This window comes from Mirounga angustirostris, unplaced genomic scaffold, assembly GCF_029215605.1.
Source record: "Mirounga angustirostris isolate CCGP_5_RB_7025 unplaced genomic scaffold, mMirAng1.0.hap1 SCAF_16, whole genome shotgun sequence".
Lineage (NCBI taxonomy): Eukaryota > Metazoa > Chordata > Mammalia > Carnivora > Phocidae > Mirounga > Mirounga angustirostris.
Genome location: NW_026991724.1, coordinates 59,902,148 through 59,920,243, shown reverse-complemented (window position 1 = coordinate 59,920,243; position 18,096 = coordinate 59,902,148). Strand labels below are relative to the sequence as shown.

Sequence of the window (18,096 nt, the reverse complement as noted above, 5' to 3'; positions counted from 1 at the left end):
ACTGTTTCCCACAGCAGTTGCACCAGTTTACATTCCTACCAACAGTGCACAAGTGTTCCTTTTTCTCCACATCCTTGCCAATACTAGCTGTTTCTTGTAATTAGATACTAGCCACTACACTGACAGAGTTGAATAGTGACTAGAAACTGCACAGCCCACAAAGGTGAAAATATTTATGGTCTGACCCTTTACACAAAACGTTTTCTGGCTCCTGATTAAGAAGTTACAGAGGTGGGGTGCCTGGCTGGCTCAGTCAGTAGAGCTCACGACTGTTCAACTGGGGGTCATCAGTTTGAGCCCCACATTGGGCACAGAGATTACTTAAAACTTAAAACTTTTTTTTTTTTTTAAGTTACAGAGCTGAAGAATTTAACCAGAGCTTGGCAAAAGCTGTATGTAAAACAAAAGTGGATGGAAGGAATTTGCTAGAGAGGGAAATGGTAGAGGTGGCCATACATAACAGCTGCGGTGTGACCGGCCCAGCACTGCCTGCGAGTGAAGATTGCCGGGGTGCCCTTCCAGTCACAGGTCAGCAGCTGGTAGGAGGCGGCCATGCCAAGCCCTGCAGGATAGCCAGGGGTTGCCTCAGAGCCTTCCATTTTGAAGATTGACTAGGAGGATTCACAGACTCAGAAAACCTGTTATATTCTTAGTTGCAGTTTATTTTTTTTTTAAGATTTTATTTGAGAGAGAGTGCGTGCGCGTGAGCACGCATGAGTGGGGCGGGGGGGCAAAGGGAGAAGCAGACACCCTGCTGAGCAGGAGAGCAGGAGCCTGGCTCAGGACTCGATCCTAGGACCCCAGGATCATGACGTGAGCTGAAGGCAGCCACTTAACCGCTGAGCCACCCAGGCGCCCCTTATTTACAGTTTATTGCAGTGAAAAGATATCATTTAAAATCCGGCAAAGGAAAGAGGCATATAGAACAGGGACTACTAGGATAGATCAGGCACAAGCTTTCGGATGTCCTCTCCCAGTGGAGTCACACGCAGCACTCGCTTCTCCCAGAAACAATATATATGACAACACGTATGGAATGTTGCCACTGGTGCACTCACCTAAGTCTTGGTGCCCAGGGTTTTCACTGGGAAATAGTAACGAAGTCGTGCAGCACCCATGTAACTGACCTTATTACTCAGTCTCTGGCTCCCCCAGAGACCAAACTGGTGCAGCACGGCCTAAAGCCCCCACCATAAATCACGCTGTTGGCATAGATGACTTGGTGTGGATCGAGGCTCCAGGTGCACAAAGACACTCTTATTTGGTGGTACAGTGGGCAGGGCTGACTGCAGTGGCTCACCGAGGCTGTAGGACAGGGTAGATCCTGGGATGAGTCATGCTTCCGCTGCGAAACAATTAAGCTGCCTTGGCGCCTCACTAGGCCCCTGAATCCGTGCCAGCTGGTTCCGGACAGCATGGAGTGAGGGCAGCACATCCAGCTTCCTGCACAGATCTCTGATCTCAGACACATTCCTCAACAGGCCAGCTGGTCCCTAGCACCCTTGCCACCTGCTGCCCCCCTGCGTCCCCTCCCCCAGCAGTGATGTGCAAACACTACAGACGGCAGCAGGAAGGTGCTTAGTCCAGGTCTGAACCACTGCAATGCTTCAGTCCCACTCCTCCAACATCGGAGGGCAAGGGGCCTGGAAGAGTCAGCTGTTCTAATGCCACCACCCTCGACCCCCCCACCGCACCCCGCCAACACCCACAGTTCCATGTTTCCTCCCTCCCTTAAGATTTGGGAGCCTGGAGACAGGTAAGAACGAAGCCAGACACTCTTCCCTTTCTCTCCTTGGTTCTGCCACACTCCCTACTTGGTGCTACTGTCTGGCACTGGCTTCTCCCTTCCCTCACCAACACTCACAGAAAGGGTGACAGGGTCATCACCGTGAGGATTCAACCAAACACCTGGGACTCTCTCACCAGAGAGCAGGTCCAAGGGAGTGGCACGGGCCTGCTTGGCTAAAGAAGACAGAGGACTGTGCTGGTGACTCCACTTTAGGTAGAGGGCTGGCCTCCAAAGTGACCACCATGAGTCTCATTGTCTTGTATTCGCATGCTCACTTAGTTCCCTTCCATAGTGAATAGGGTACCCAATAGCATATGGGGGAGATGACAGAATGTGACTTCTGAGGCTAGGTCATAAAAGGCACTGTGGCTTCTTGGCTTTGTTCTCTCTTGGCTCACTTGCTCTGAGGGAAGCCAATCGCCATGTTGTGAGGACACTCAAGTAGCCCCCAGCCAGGATTGCTAGAAGTTCCCTCAAGCCCCCCTGGTTTGTGTGCAGGTGTTACTGAGGAGGGAAGCCTCCAAGTATGGAGAGAGAACTTTGATTGCAGGATGGGGGGAAAGCGGGGGGAAAGACCAAGGCTACCCTACCAGGGTGTGCAATTGAGGGGAGAAGGTGTTTTGCAGAAAGTTCTCTGGTCCCAGTCTGAATCCACACCCTGCCCAGCCTGACAGCCCCAGTTTCCCCATATGTCAGTCTGGATACTGCCCTTCTTAGTCCAGTGGGGGCCCTCCGTGGCCCTTGTTCTCTTGGCCTCAAGAAGATGACCTGAGGGGCGCCTGGGTGGCTCAGTCGTTAAGCGTCTGCCTTCGGCTCAGGTCATGATCCCAGGGTCCTGGGATCGAGCCCCGCATCGGGCTCCCTGCTCGGCAGGAAGCCTGCTTCTCCCTCTCCCACTCCCCCTGCTTGTGTTCCCTCTCTCGCTGTGTCTCTCTGTCAAATAAATAAAATCTTAAAAAAAAAAAAAAAAAAGATGACCCGATGGCTGGTGACGGGTGAGGTGTGGGCAGGGGCCTCTTTGACTCTCATGAGGAGAGACTGGCCAGATCCCTGTAGAATGGAGCACTTGGCGTCCCTCCGGGGGCAAAGGGAGCAGAGCTGGAGGAGAACCTGGGAAAGGTTTGGGGAACTGGGGACTCCACGAGCTTGACAGGGAAGGCAGTGTGGCCAAGTTGATGGCTCCTCTGCTCAGCTTTCTGGATGTCATGTGCCATGTGAGGGCCCTCCTTTTTCCTGAGGTGTCCCCAGTGCACCCTTGGTATATAGCAGGGGCTCAATAAATACTTGTAGATTAACTAATTTTCCCTGCAAGTAAGGTGTTTATTGTCACCCATTTTACAGAAGAGAGAACCAAGGTCTGGCATCTCTGGCACCATGCCAGGCACTGAGATTGACTCCCCCTCTCTGGGTATTCACAGGCACCAGGACCTAGGAGGAGGAGCAAGCCCACGGCAGGTGGTTATGCAGCAGGGCTGAAGTAGGCAGAGGGAGGGCAGGGAGGGTGGCCCCAGAGGCTGGTAGGCAAGGATGGGGAGGAGGCCCCCATCACACTGGCCCCAGGGTGGTTTTCGGCAACCCCTTTGTTCGTGGGCAGTAGGTGGGCAGGCATCTAGGTAGTAATTAGCAGACAGGAATGTTCAGGACCCCTGGGATCTATCATCAGCCTCATTTTAAGGGAGGAGAGACTGGGGCCTCAGTCTCCCAGTTGGGAAAATGGAGAAGCCATACTTTCCCTAGCCCCTAGGAGGAAGCTAGTTAGGACGAGGGGAGGGGTCAGCCCTGCCCACTGCCCTCAGCCACCCCCTTACTGCCCCAGGTCCCTCTCCTTGATGCCAGCTCTTTCGAAGGTACAGGTCTCCTTTCAGGAAGCCTTTCTTGAACACCCTCAGGCAGGGAGCATTTTCTTTCCCCCCTTCTGTGCACCACCAGCTAAGGGCCCCTTTCTGACTCCCCTGGCTGGGCCCAACTTCTGCCCCTCCCCACTCTCCCAGCCTGGGGTGGAGGAAGGAAGGGGTGAGAAGAGGAATATCTGAGACTCCATGGTAAGCTGAATAATGGCCCCCAAAGATCGCCAGATCCTAATCCCCAGAATCTGTGAATCTGCTACCTAAAATGGCAGAATGGACTCTGCAGATGTGATTAAATTAAGCTGTCGATCTGGGGAAATTATCCTGGATTATCGGGGCAGGCTCAATGTTGTCACAGTATCCTTATAAGTGAAAGAGGGAGGCAGGACAGTCAGAGCTTTGAAGATGCGATGCTGCTGCCTTTGAAGATAGAGGAAGACAGGGTGCCTGGTCAGCTCAATCAGTAGAGCATGGGACTCCTGATCTTGGGATTGTGAATTTGAGCCCCATATGGGGCGTAGAGATTACTTTAAAAAATAAAACAAAATATGAAGGAAGAGGAAGAAGCCAAGGAATGTAGCTCTAAAAGATGAAAAGCTAAGGAAATTCTCTCCTGGACTCTCCAGAGGAGTTAGCCCTGAGGACACTTCACTTTAGAGGTAAAAATGATTTCAAGACTCCTGGCCTGCAGAACTATAAGATAATTAATGTGTGTTGTTCTAAGGAACTCAGTTATTTGTTGCAGCAGTCAGCGAAAACTAATCTAGACCACCAACCCTGCTCCAGCCTGACCAAGTCGTCCCCCCTTTGATGTCCTGATGGTCCCCCTCTGGCTTCCCAACCGGAAGCAGCGCCTCCCATCAAAAGGAGCTCCACTGACATGCCTAGATCAGGGTGGCTATGAGCTAGTTGAGCCTGGAGGGCCCACAGGCATCCCCAGGCTGCCTCTTGGTCACCTGCAAGGCTATCACTCCCCAGAAAACTATCTGGCACCTCCTGTATGCCAAGCACTGAGGACACACATATAAACAAATCAAACAAGAGCCTCCAGCCCCACAGAAGTCACATTTCTCTCTGGAAAATGCCCCATTCCCACCCATAAAACACAGAACCCTGGCTCTGGGTGAAGTGAGACAGGATGTGGGCTCCAGAGCCTGGGGGGATACAGAAGGCCTGTGTTCAGTTTGTGTAGAGGGTGGCAGCCATCTGCCTGTGATGACTAACCCAGGAAGGCTTCTGAGAGGAGGAGGACAGGAACCCAAGAGCCGCCCTCCCTGTAGGCTGCTGTCAGGGCTGAGGCTTCACCTAGGGGAATAACAGCGATGCCAAAAAAGGTTGATGGAGCTCTGGAGGAGGAGGTGTCATAACTGGCCCCGAGAAATTGATGAGTAGAGAAGGGGGTGATGGGGGTTCTAGCACCTAGGGAGAGGCCAGGATGTCTCCTAGCAGGCCAGAGAGACCCAGGAGCAGCCACCCCCAAAATCATGTGGCGCTGACCCAGAGGGCAACCTTGTCTTTGAGCCTTGGTGACCACAGCTGCCCCACAGCGTGTCAGCAGGATCCCAGAAGCCACGACCCACAGCAGTAGTTGAGGCTTCCATTTGCAGATTGGTGCTCAGGACTAAGTGGGAGCTAATCTTAGAGGCTCAGGCCCTATGTGTCCCTCCTCAGCCCTGGCCAGGCCACCCCTGCCCCTTCAAGCCCAAGCCCCAGCCATGTGTGCAGAGAGACAACCCAAGACCAGCATGGAAACAGCTGGATCCCACCCAGACCCAACCTGCATGCAGCAGAGGGAAAATAAGCTCCACAGCCTCGGTGGGGGTGGGGAGGGCTGCAATGGGCCAGGCAGGGGGGTATGACCAGAGACCAACAGCAGTAGCAGCTTTGCCACCAAACATAGGGGCCTCCAGCCCTGCAGTGCGCCCACAGGGTGAGTAAATCAGAGCCTTCAGCCCTAGCTGCTAGCTGAGGATGCTCCCCCAGGGGTCTGATGATGACTGCGGGGGCACTCAGCAGGACCCTCCGTAGGGGCTGATGGTGCCCCTAGCAGGGTACTTGCACGATGTTGGTCAGAGGCGCTCCCTAGCCGGACTCCCACGGAGACGAGGTTTAGGAGTGCCTCCCAGAAGGACCTTTTCAAAGATGGGGGTCAGGGCAGCCTCAGCTGGATGCCCCAGTGACTGGGATCACGGGTGCTCCCAGAGGGCCCCTGTGGGAATGAAGGCAGGGGTTGCTCCTTGAGAGGGTCCCTGCTCCGTGGTGATGATGCCTGGAATGATCCCACTAGGCCTCCCCTCAGAGAAATGGGTAATTTCCATGCACCTTGCTAAGGCCTCCCCTAGGATCAAGGAGCTAGTTGAGCCTGGAGCGCCCACAGGCATCCCCAGGCTGCCTCTTGGTCAGGGCCCCACCAGGACACGAGGTCCCCAGGCCTGGAGAGAGGACTGCAGCACAGATGCATTTACCGTGGCCCCCACACGGTCCTCCCACCCCGTCCCCGCGGAGCTCAGCCCGGGCCGGCCTCTGCCCCCCACGTGCGCTCCGGGGGCCTGTCCAGCATCCCCTCAGCCTCCGCTGTGTCCTCGGAGCCCTCCTCGGGCTCCAGCACGTCGTCCGCAGCCCCTGGCAGGGCGCGGTCCTGGTCAGGGCCCATGGGGCGCGGCGTCCAGGGCGTCCCCGGTGCGGGCCGAGGCGGGAACCAGGAGAACCCGGGCGCCGGGGCGAGCGCCACGAGCTGGGGCCGCACGGGGTCGGAGGAGGCGGCGTGGGGGATGAGGAAGAAGATGTAGACGCCCGAGACGACGAGGCCCGCGGCCACCAGCACCGCCAGCGCCACTGCCGCGTTGAAGGCCCAGGCCGGGCTGGAAAAGGAAAGGCGGCGGGACAGCGGGCGGCCGAGGCGCAGCGGCGGCGGGGGCGGCGGCGGGCGCGCGGCGCGGCACTTGCGCGCTCCGGCCGGGGGCGGCGGCGGCCGCAGGTAGAGCAGGCCGCGGCGGCGGTCGAAGCGCACCGAGCCCTGGCGCCGCAGCGGCGCGCGCGCGTCGCGGGGCAGCAGGCCGGGCTGCGTGGGCAGCGCGGGCAGCCCTCGGCGCGGGGCCAGGCGCGTGGGCGCGCGGCACACGGGGCAGGCCACCGCGTCGCCGCCACCCGCCGTGGCCAGGGACAGGCGAGCCAGGCACTCGAGGCAGAAGACGTGGCCGCAGTCCAGGCGCTTGGGCAGCTTGAAGACGCCGTCGAAGGGTGACACACAAATGAGACACTCCCCGGGGGACGCGGGGGTCAGGATGGGGCCGGAGCCCGGGCTGCCGTCCCCTTCCTCCTCCTCCCCTTCCCTGCCGGGGGAGCGGAACGCAGAGAGTGAGCTCGGGGAGCTGGGACCCGAGCCCCGAGGGGCCCGAGGACGGCGGAGCCAGGGAGGCCGAGGGCACGGCATCCGGACCGGACCTGAGGGGAGAGGCGGGCCGTCAGCCAGGGAAGCAGGCGGTGGAAGAATGGAGGAGGGTCTGTGGAGGGTCAGGGACTGGACTCTGGAGGGGATGGCCAACACAGAGCAGGGGCATCCAAAGAAGGCGGTGTAGAGCCAAGGAACAGAGAGAATAGGAACAGTAAGCGACTCGCTCGCGGGGTAGAAGCAGAGAGAAAGGGTGTCCAGGTAGAAAGTCGAGGAAGCTTCAGGACTTGAGGGGGCGGGGAATAGATGGGAGGGCAGAGGATTGGGGACAGGGACAGACCCAGGGGGCACAATAGGTCCTAAGCTAGACAGGCAGGGAAGGGGCAGAGAGGAAAGCTGAGGACCCATCACCAGGAAGGACCCCAGACAAGCAATGGGGAGGATCCAACATGGAGAGGAGCAGAAGATAGGGACCTCTAAGAGAACTAGTTCGACCCTAAGGGGTCCATTCAAGACTCCAGGAGGGGCAGATGAGGAAAAGAGGACACCCAAGCCTCAGGATTGGAGCCCAGCAGCACAGAGCAATGATGGAAGCCCAGAACAAGTGCCAGAGGTTCCCCACATGACAGACACCAGGTGGCCTTTGGGCTCTTCCTACCTGTTGGTGCCTCCTCCCGCTGGCTGGCACGTCCCTGCCAGTTCTGACCCCAGTCCTCTGCCTACCCCCAGCTGCATTCTAGGTGCTCCTCCCTGCAGGAGGGTGCTGTCTTGGTACCACTCCCTCCAGATCCCAGGTTCCCAGGGTACCTGTCAGACTTGTCTGACTGCCTGGCCCGCCCCCAAGACAGGTCCCTCCAGGATGCACACCAAGCCTGACCTTGGCCGGATGTGGGGGCGGCAGGAAGGTAATGGATGGCACAGGCAGACAGGCCATTGACAGTCTGGCCCAGTGGATGGGCAATAACCCCCCACCCAAGTCTTCCATCACCTCATGAACCCACTTTCAAGAACCTGGTGTGGCAGTGGCCCTGTGGGCACCCAGGGTTAGGCTGCAGTCATGACTACACAAAATGTGGAGGCAGGGGTGCCTGGGCAGCTCAGTCGTTGAGCATCTGCCTTTGCTCAGGTTGCGATCCCAGGGTCCTGGAATGGAGCCCTCCATTGGGCTCCCTGCTCACAGGGAAGCCTGCTTCTCCCTCTCCCACTCCCCCCGATTGTGCTCCCTCTCTTGCTGTCAAATAAATAAAAAATCTTAAAAAAAACATGCAGAGGCAGCCTGGAGCCCCTGGGGGAACCTGGCCAGAACAAAGAGGAACCTCTGGAGTCCTGGAGTGGAAGGTGGGCAGACCCCACAGTGCGCTGGACAGGGCTGGCCCCTGCCAAACCAGCAGACAGGGGGCTGGAAATGGTGGCCCAGACCACTAGCCTTGGAGACCTCTTCCTGGGGCTGCTTGCAGGCAACATGCCTCCCAGATCTCATGGATCAACACCAAGCCCTTCCCCAGACCAGAGTGACATCTATGCCAGGACAACCCCACCCCGCTCATTTCCAGCACTCCAGGTGGCCAGGCCTGCACCCCGGGGTGCCATGGTTCTGAGTCAGTGGTGCTTCCTGAGCAGAGTTACTCCCCTGGTGAGCCCGGGTCCCCAGGCACCAAGAGACAGGTCAGAAACGTGGGCAGCTCCTCAGGACACTGGGGCCATCCCCACTCCAGAGCCCCCCCAGGACAGACACTGGCACAGGTGGGTGAGGCTGCCCCAAGGCAGACGGGTTTATTGAAGCCACAGCCAGGTGGTCAACGGTTGGACTTGGCCACACGTTCCAGCTCGTCCTTCTTCTTGATAGCATAGGAATTGGAGGAGCCCTGCAAGGAGACAGAGGGTTGGTTCTGAATACTGGAGCAGCTTCCCCGTGAACTGGCCGCCTCCCCGTGTCCTCACTCACCTTGGCTGCATTGATGAGCTCATCTGCTAGGCACTCGGCAATAGTTTTGATGTTCCGGAAGGCGGCCTCGCGGGCACCTGTGCACAGCAGCCAGATGGCCTAGGGAGCACAGGGGTCAGCTAAGCCGGGGGGCAGGGGGTGCCCCCCACCAGAGAGGCCAGCGTCCTCCAGGACCCTAGGCCCGCCAACACATGCCGGCTACCATACTGCCATGCATTGGCCCAGTGAGCCTGAGACAAGACACAGGAGGAGCCCACGGGCAGCACCAGGCGAAATGCAACGCAGCGTGTGCTGCTGAGCGGGACGCTTGAGTGAAAACGGCCAGCTGCAGTGACGGAACCTGGAACAGTTCTCTCTCTGTTAAATTCCTGGAGTGATGGGGGGGACAGAGTATCCTGACCGGGACCCTTGAGTGAAAACGGCCAGCTGCAGTGACGGAACCTGGAACAGTTCTCTCTCTGTTAAATTCCTGGAGTGATGGGGGGGACAGAGTATCCTGACCGGGACCCTTGAGTGAAAACGGACAGCTGCAGTGACGGAACCTGAACAGTTCTCTCTGTTAAATTCCTGGAGTGATGGGGGGGACAGAGTATCCTGACCGGGACCCTTGAGTGAAAACGGCCAGCTGCAGTGACGGAACCTGGAACAGTTCTCTCTCTGTTAAATTCCTGGAGTGTTGGGGGGGACAGAGTATCCTGACCGGGACCCTTGAGTGAAAACGGCCAGCTGCAGTGACGGAACCTGGAACAGTTCTCTCTCTGTTAAATTCCTGGAGTGATGGGGGGGACAGAGTATCCTGACCGGGACCCTTGAGTGAAAACGGACAGCTGCAGTGACGGAACCTGGAACAGTTCTATCTCTGTTAAATTCCTGGAGTGATGGCGGGGACAGAGTATCCTGACCGGGACCCTTGAGTGAAAATGGCCAGCTGCAGTGACGGAACCTGGAACAGTTCTATCTCTGTTAAATTCCTGGAGTGATGGGGGGGACAGAGTATCCTTGTTCTTAGGAGACACCCACTAAAATGTTAAGGGGGAAATGGTTAGAAAGCCCGCAACTTATTCTCAAATGGTCTGTGGAAAAAAAAAACACACACACACATCCACACACAGTATGTAAAAATATACTCAAATGAAACTGTGCCTCAGGCAAATGTTGCTCAAGAGCGGGGCCAGAACTAGTATCTGCCCTGAATGTGATGGAAATGCAGGAAGGCTTCCTGGAGGAAAGGACACTCCAGGTAAAACACACAGACAGGACAAACCTTCCCACCTGCCAATTTCTGCCCCAAGCCCACCTGATTCACACGGCGCAGGGGGGACACGTCGACAGCCTGACGCCTCACTGTTCCGGCTCGCCCAATGCGGGTTGAGTCCTCCCGGGGACCGCTGTTAATAATTGCATTCACCAGGACCTGCAGGGGGTTCTAGGAGAAGGCAGCCATGAACCTGACATCCAGTCCACATCCCTCCCCTATCTCCTCACCCCTAAAACCTGGTGGACCCTGGCATGCACGCCATGGGGCAGCTATTGGCTTTAGGGTGTACTAAGGGCGTTCAGCCTCATCAGGTCTCACAGTCCTACCTCACCAGTGAGCAGATGGATGATCTCGAAGGCATGCTTGACAATGCGCACGGTCATGAGCTTCTTGCCATTGTTACGGCCATGCATCATCATTGAGTTGGTGAGACGCTCGACAATGGGGCACTGTGCCTTACGGAAGCGCTTGGCCGCATATCGCCCTGCACTGTGGGGCAGGTACTTGGCATACTTCTCCTTCACTGCAATGTAATCCTGGGGCAGCAGGGAGAGGGGATGGAAGGACCATGGTCAGGAGTAGGATGGTCAGGAACCAGAGGGACTGAGCATCCACTCGGGGTAGCCCTCACCCACCTGTGGTGGCTTGACTGTGAGGGCCCTGCCTGCCACAAAAAAAGTAAAACCCTAACAAGTGACTATCAAGTCACTAAAAAAAGCACTTCCTTGGGGCACCTGGGTGGCTCAGTCAGTTCAGCGTCTGCCTTCGGCTCAGGTCACGATCTCAGAGTCCTGGGATGGAGCCCTACATTGGGCTCCCTGGCCAGTGGGAGTCTGCTTCTCCCTCTGCCTGTGCTCTCTCTCTCATATAACTAAATAAAATCTTAAAAAAAAAGAACACTTCCATTATAATGGGAGGAAGGGAGATGGAGAACCAAGATCACAACTTACCATCTCAGTTGTTTTTTTTTTTTTTTAAGATTTTATTTATTTGAGAGAGCATGAACAGGGGAGAGGGAGCAGACTCCCCGCTGCAGAGCAGGGGTCCTGACATGGGACTCCATCCCAGGACCCTGGAATCATGGCCTGAGCTGAAGGCAGACACTTAACCTACTAAGCCACCCAGGTGCCCCACGATCTCATTTTTAAGTGTTCCTCAAACTCTACACTATGAATATTTTATTTATTTATTTGACAGAGAGAGACACAGCGAGAGAGGGAACACAAGCAGGGGGAGTGGGAGAGGGGAAGCAGGCCTCCTGCGGAGCAGGGAGCCCGATGCGGGGCTCGATCCCAGGACCCTGGGATCATGACCTGAGCCGAAGGCAGACGCGTGACAACTGAGCCACCCAGGCGCCCTGGGCACTATGGATGTTTTAAATCAATTAGCTCTCGTTGTGGGCGCTGTCCTGTGCACCACAGAATATTTAGCAGCATCCAGTATGCTGGCAGCACCCCTCTCAACCTTAGCAACTAAAAATGTATCCAGACATTGCCAAGTGTCACCTAAAAGGGGTGGGGGAAAAATCACTCCAGAGAACCACTGTTTTAGTAGAATTATCCAACAATCCTTCCTATATACGCATACGTCATTTCCCAAGAAAATGTCTAGAAAATACCAAAATGTTAGAGGGCGTTCAAATCAGAGGAACTACACCTATGTGAAGAGAACTACTGTCAACTGTTCCACTGCAAAATACACCCAAACGTCATTCTATCACTTAACACATGAGAGGCCCCACACACATCATATTTCTGTAGACACAAGGCGTAACAGAAAAAGAACACGGAATTCAGACACTAGAATGACAGTCTGGTGTCTACCTGGAGAGAAGCACCTGCACAAATAGGCAAGTAGACAGGTCTCCATGCAGGGCTTTACACTGGGCAAAAAAACCCACAAATACCAAATGTCTTGGCAGGGTTTGGTTAAAATGTCCAGCTCTATGGTAAAGCCTTGCACATCTTTCAAGACAAGAGCATTCAGGGGCGCCTGGGTGGCTCAGTTGGTTAAGCGACTGCCTTCGGCTCAGGTCATGATCCTGGAGTCCCGGTATCGAGTCCCACATCGGGCTCCCTGCTCAGCAGGGGGTCTGCTTCTCCCTCTGCCCTCTTCCCTCTCGTGCTCTGTCTCTCATTCTCTCTCTCTCAAATAAATAAATAAAATCTTAAAAAAAAAAAAAAAAAAAAAAAGACAAGAGCATTCTGGCATGACATTGACTTCTGCTTCCCCAGCCCCTAAGAGAGCACTAGGGAAAAGTGAGAAATTGTTTTTACATTTTAAAAAATATTTTATTTATTATATTTAAAAGATCTTATTTACTTGTCAGAGAGAGCAAGCACTAGCAGGGAGAACAGCAGGCAGAGGGAGAAGCAGGCTTCCTGCTGAGCAAGGAGCCTGATGGGGGACTCTGGGATCATGACCTGAGCTGAAGGCAGACCCTTAACCGAGTGAGCTACCCAGGCGTCCCTATTTTCACATTTTTAAAAGGATGCACAAAAAAAAAGCAAGGATGCAAACACATGTGACAGAAACCACATGTGACCTACAAAGACTAAAATACTCACTATCTGGCCCTTTAAGTTTGTGGACCTCAGGGTGCCTGGGTGGCTCAGTTGGTTAAGTGACTGCCTTCGGCTCAGGTCATGATCCTGGAGTCCCTGGATCGAGTCCCACATCGGGCTCCCTGCTCGGCAGGGAGTCTGCTTTGCCCTCTGACCCTATCCCCTCTCATGTGTTCTTTCTCTCTCATTCTCTCTCTCTCAAATAAATAAATAAAATCTTAAAAAAAAAAAAAAAAAGTTTGTGGACCTCGCTGAACAAAGCCATGAAGGGAAACAGTTCTACAAAACATCCAGGGTGAAAAACAGGACTGAATCCTCCATTAGGCATAGTGCCTAGATCCCATGATATGTTCTTTTTTAAAGGTTTTATTTATTTTTTGACAGAGAGACACAGCGAGAGAGGGAACACAAGCGGGGGGGTGGGAGAGGGAGAAGCAGGCTTCCCGCAGAGCAGGGAGCCCGAGGCAGGGCTCGATCCCAGGACCCTGGGATTGTGACCTGAGCCGAAGGTGGACGCTCAACGACTGAGCCACCCAGGCGCCCCCCGTGATATGTTCTGACACAACAAAAGGTGTTTTAATTTCTTTTAAAATGAAAAAAGAAATCAAATCCGAACTTTGTCTTTATACCAATGCAGTCACAAAATATAGTTTCTTTTTAATGAAGGGCCCACAAAAGTCCTGGTGAGGCCCAGTGTAAAACAGTATGAGGGTTAAGATAAACTGGGAGGACTCCCAATGATTTCCTGATTTCAAAACCTATTAAAAAGCTACAGTAAATCAAGACAGTGTGGTACTGACTTACGGATAGATTTACAGACCAATGGAAAAGAATTCAGAGTCCAGAAATAAACCCATATATCTGTGCTCAACTTCTTTTTTGAAAGATTTTATTTATTCATTTGAGACACAGAGAGAGAGCATGAGCAGGGGGAGAGGCATAGGGAGAGGGAGAAGCAGGCTCCCCACTGAGCCAGGAGCCCGATGTAGGGCTCGATCCCAGGACCCTGTGATCATGACCTGAGCCGAAGGCAGACGCTTAACCATCTGAGCCACCCAGGCGCCCCATGTTCGCTCAACTTATTTTCAACAAGGATGCCAAGACCATTCAATAGGGGAAATAATCTTTTCAACAAATGGTGGTGCTGACATACATTTATACGATGTACAAAAGAGATTTAAGTTAAGACAGCATATAGCCTAAATTTGCTAAATAAAACACACAAAACTCCAAGAACAAAAATCAAATAGGGCCGGGATAACTGGATTTCCACATGCAAAAGAATGATCTGAGGCAAAACAACCCCAAACTAGGGTGCGTGGGTGGCTCAGCCGGTTAAGCCTCTTGCTCTTGGGTTCGGCTCAGGTCAAGATCTCATGGGTTGTGGGATCAGGCTCCTCTCCCATCGGGAAAGCCTGTTTGAAGACTCCCTCTGCCCCTGCACGCACTCCTTCTCTCACGTAAATAAAGAAATCTTAACAAAAACAAACAATAAAAACACAAAGAAAAAGAGAACCAAAACATGCACACAAAAACCCTGTGGGATGTGATGCTATCCCTGAGAAAGGAACCATCTCGTGTAGCAACCGATTAACAAAACACAAGGGAAAAACAGACATGGTGGGTGTGGTGGTCCAGGGACCCCTCCTTTACCTGTCATGTCTTCAATTCTACAGCAACAAGTTTCAAGTCACCCCTCCTGAAAGATTCCCTGTGTGCCCCTAAACCCCTAACTGGGGAGAGCACAACCACCATACCCCCCTCACCTGCAAGGAAATGTCATTGATCTGAACATCATCGGTGCTCCATTTCCCAAACAGCTTGATGTCAGGGGTCTCCGCCACTGCAGGTGCAGCTGTCTCCCACTCGGTCATCCTAGGAACACAAACTGTCAGAGCCCAGACACACCCACCACTGTGAGGCTGGCCCGCACGCTGTAAATCGGGAAGCTATGTGGAACCAAGAAAGGCTGTAAACATCGGGTCCATCTTTCTGAGTCCTAGAAAAACCACTTAGCTGTCATGTAAGCAAGAAGCATCTCTCTCACCAAGGACCCCGGGAACCAAGAGCTGGCAGGCCCGGGTCAACAGCTGCTGCACGGACCATTATCTGGAACGGAAATGCCAAATACCCTGACACTGCATCCGCTCGAGTTCAAACCCCAGCCACATCATTAACGAGCTCTGCCACGCTGGGAGAGTCAAACTGCTTTAGACTCTGCTTCCTCTTGAATTAAATGGAAACGTTAATCTGCCATCAAGGATCACTACACGAGGGGCACCTGGGTGGCTCAGTCGGTTGAGCAACTGCCTTCGGCTCAGGTCATGATCCCAGGGACCTGGGATCGAGCCCCGCATCAGGCTCCCTGCTCGGCGGGAAGCCTGCTTCTCCCTCCCCCACCCCCCCTGCTTGTGTTCCTGCTCTCACTATCTCTCTCTCTGTCAAATCAATAAACTAAAAAAAAAAAGATCACTACACGAATTCTGCACATTATCAAGGCAAAGGCTCAAGAACGTACTAGGACCTGCTACTAAAGAGAAAACCGTGTACATGCCGGAGAGTGCATCACGTATCTAAGAATAACGGAAACCTCCCATCTCAACTCACCACTGCAGGGGCCAAACCAATATTCCCGAGCCCCGCCGCGGGGCAAAGGTACGGAGGCGGCGGGACACCAAGGAAAGCGTAACTTTCCTGCGCCTCCGCGTTCCTCAGCACGTTTTCCGGAGAAAGAGAGGAAACCCCCCACCCAAGGAAAGCCCCAAGCCTCGGGGGTCGCTCATGGCTCCTCGGAAAATCCTGAATCATTCCTCGGACCCCCGGACCCGGCGACGGCCTCACCTGAGGGCGCAGCCGGGACGTCACAATCGATTAGCGTGCACCACGCGCCGCCCTGGCACAGACAGGAAGAGAGCGCGAACCGCGGACCGAAGCTTTTAAAGGGGGTGAAAACTTCCGGGTCAGCGGGGACGACGCGTGTGCAAAAAAGACACCGTATACTCAAAGACCAATCCGGAACAAGAATGTAAAGGCGCCCTCTGGACCAAACGGAATACGTAAATCCCCTGCGCAAGCGCACTTGAGAAGTGGCCCCACAAGTGTGCCTGGCGGATGTTCTAACGTCCAGTACTTGCCCGTTCTTGGGGGCCCTTGCACAAGCGCAGAGATCTCCCTGAGGCCAAGGCCGCCATGTCTAATGAGGGCAAAAGTCAGGCTCGGGCTCTTCGCCCTCCTGGGCCGCTGACTTCACGCTCCACCTGACGCCGGTTTCGAGTGCGGTAGCCTTTTCGGCACCTCTCATTCTTCGTCCAGGTCACGGCCGCTTCACAGACAAGCGCAGCTGCAGGCTCGGGGAGGAGGAGTGGGCCTGGTGGTCACGACTGCCCTCCGCTGGTCCTGGCTTCCACGTGCATGCCCGAGTTCCTCTAGTGGGTCGGCCTCCCCCCCACGCCCCACGCACGCTCGGGTTGCTGCGGGCCTGAGCCTCGTAGAGGGGACCCTTTCCGGCTTGACCTCTCTTCATCCCATGCCAGGGTACCCCCATCATCTCTCTACGCCCCCTGCAATTCCTGCCGCCTTTCATCGCGTGCGGGCGGAGGTTGGGGAGGAGCCCTGGACCTGGGGCCAGGGGCTGTGCCCAGCAGGTGAACTGGGGGGACAGCCTCCACTCTGTTTGATGCATCTGGGTCCTGTGTTGATTCCGAGGTCACTGGAGGGGTGCAGGGGGTCGGCTCTGGTGGCGGCTGTAGCCCCACCCATTGACCAGGTGGCTAGCCTGAAGAGTTTGTGCCTGCAGGGGCGCCTGGGTGGCTCAGTCGTTAAGCGTCTGCCTTCGGCTCGGGTCATGATCCCAGGGTCCTGGGATCGAGCCCCGCATCAGGCTCCTTGCTCGGCGGGAAGCCTGCTTCTCCCTCTCTCACTCCCCCTGCTTGTGTTTCCTCTCTTGCTGCGTCTCTCTGTCAAATAAATAAAATCTGTAAAAGAAAAAACTTTGTGCCTGCAACTTCACACACCCCGCCTGTTTGACGACTCCTCCACCTACTCCCTGGAGTGGAGCTGGGACCTGGACTAAGTCCAGGTGGGCTCCCCAGAGGCAGCGACCGCTGTGGTTGCTCACCCATGCTGGCTGGCAGGAGGACAATGCGGCGGCATCTGGTGGAGTTTTTCTCCAGGGCTGCATGGGGCTCCTCACCTCCTGGTGCCTACCTCTGCCTCCAAGGGGATGCTCCCCCTAGCCAGACCCCAAGGAGTGCAGCCACTTGACTTAATAGGTCGTCTGTATATCCCCAGTGACCCCATTTGCTCACTCTCTGAGCATGCCCATAGCAGCTGCTCAGTATCTGCCTTGTTTACTGATTGATTTTAAGGGCTAGCCCCTGCCCCTACCCCAATTTCAGGAGGGTTTCAGACCAGAGACTGGGCCCCACTGGACTGGTTTTTTTTGTTTGGGTTTTGGTTTTGTTTTGTTTTGGTGCAAAATGGTGGTTTTATTAAAGCCCGGGGACAGGACCCGTGGGCAGAAGGAGCTGCTGCCCCCCAACCTGTCCCACTCCTCCCCCCACCCCGGCCCTGGACTTAGAAGGACACACCCTGAAGTGGGCTTGAGCATGGAATTAGATCCTGGGCTGCCCTGGGGGCACAGGAACTGCATCTGGACACCAAGACCCCCAGCCCCTGCAACCTGTGGCCTTTATCCCTGCACTCTGCCCTGTTATGTGCAAAGAGCAGCCTTGGGCCTACCACTGGGGTCTGTGGGGGATGGCGAAGGGGTAAGTGGGCTCTTCCCTGGTCCTGGCAGGACCCTCTCTGATCCTTGGGGGCCCTCGCTGGTCCTGGGGGAGGTCCCTGGGAAGGTGCTAACTGGGGGAAAGCAGGGAAGCTGAGAGAGGCAGAGGCACCAGTTACCCTCACACTCAGCAGGATCCAAAGGGAGGCTCCCAACCCTGCTTCTCTCTCCTGAAAAGCTGAGAGGGCCTCACCCCCCTAAACCTCAGTTTCCCCCTTCAGTATAGAAATGAGAACAGAATCAGGGGCACCTGGTTGGCTCAGTTGGTAGAGCATTCGACTCTAGATCTTAGGGTCATGAGTTTGAGCCCCTTGTTGGGCATGGAGCCTACTAAAAAAACAACAAAACAAAAACAGGAAAAAAAAAGAATGAGACAAGGCCAGTTTGGATCCTACGCCCTGGGCTACTGTCACTTGATAATAGACATCTTTTTTTTTTTCTTAAGATTTATTAATTTATTTTAGAGAGCGTGACTGAGTGGGGGGAGGGGCAGAGGGAGAGAGAGACTCCACAAGG

The 18,096-nt window shown here is 55.0% G+C and overlaps 2 protein-coding genes across 2 annotated transcripts; both read right to left on the bottom strand.

The window, feature by feature from the left end:
• Positions 1 to 184: 184 nt before the first annotated feature.
• On the bottom strand, positions 185 to 8,632 carry RNF225 (ring finger protein 225). The gene has a single exon (XM_064580285.1). The coding sequence runs from the start codon at positions 7,433 to 7,435 to the stop codon at positions 6,143 to 6,145; it is 1,293 nt and encodes a 430-aa protein (XP_064436355.1). The 5' UTR covers positions 7,436 to 8,632; the 3' UTR covers positions 185 to 6,142.
• A 141-nt stretch (positions 8,633 to 8,773) lies between these two features.
• RPS5 (ribosomal protein S5) lies at positions 8,774 to 15,791 on the bottom strand. Its single transcript, XM_045892506.3, has 6 exons — positions 15,636 to 15,791; positions 14,561 to 14,669; positions 10,557 to 10,766; positions 10,270 to 10,398; positions 8,973 to 9,071; positions 8,774 to 8,892 (listed from the first exon to the last, which is right to left on the bottom strand). Exons 2-6 carry the CDS (start codon positions 14,666 to 14,668, stop codon positions 8,824 to 8,826), a joined length of 615 nt encoding a protein of 204 aa, XP_045748462.1. The 5' UTR covers position 14,669; positions 15,636 to 15,791; the 3' UTR covers positions 8,774 to 8,823.
• Between the last annotated feature and the right edge of the window lie 2,305 nt (positions 15,792 to 18,096).

What these genes read in the sequence shown, in the direction of transcription:
- RPS5 (XM_045892506.3), bottom strand. Translation starts at nt 14,668, where the DNA reads ATGACCGAGTGGGAGACAGCTGCACCTGCAGTGGCGGAGACCCCTGAC. An exon ending in TCAATGACATTTCCTTGCAG is followed by an intron (nt 10,767 to 14,560) that starts GTGAGGGGGGTA and finishes CTGCTGCCCCAG; the next exon opens with GATTACATTGCAGTGAAGGA. An exon ending in AGCTCATCAATGCAGCCAAG is followed by an intron (nt 8,893 to 8,972) that starts GTGAGTGAGGAC and finishes GTCTCCTTGCAG; the next exon opens with GGCTCCTCCAATTCCTATGC.
- RNF225 (XM_064580285.1), bottom strand. Translation starts at nt 7,435, where the DNA reads ATGGGTCCTCAGCTTTCCTCTCTGCCCCTTCCCTGCCTGTCTAGCTTA.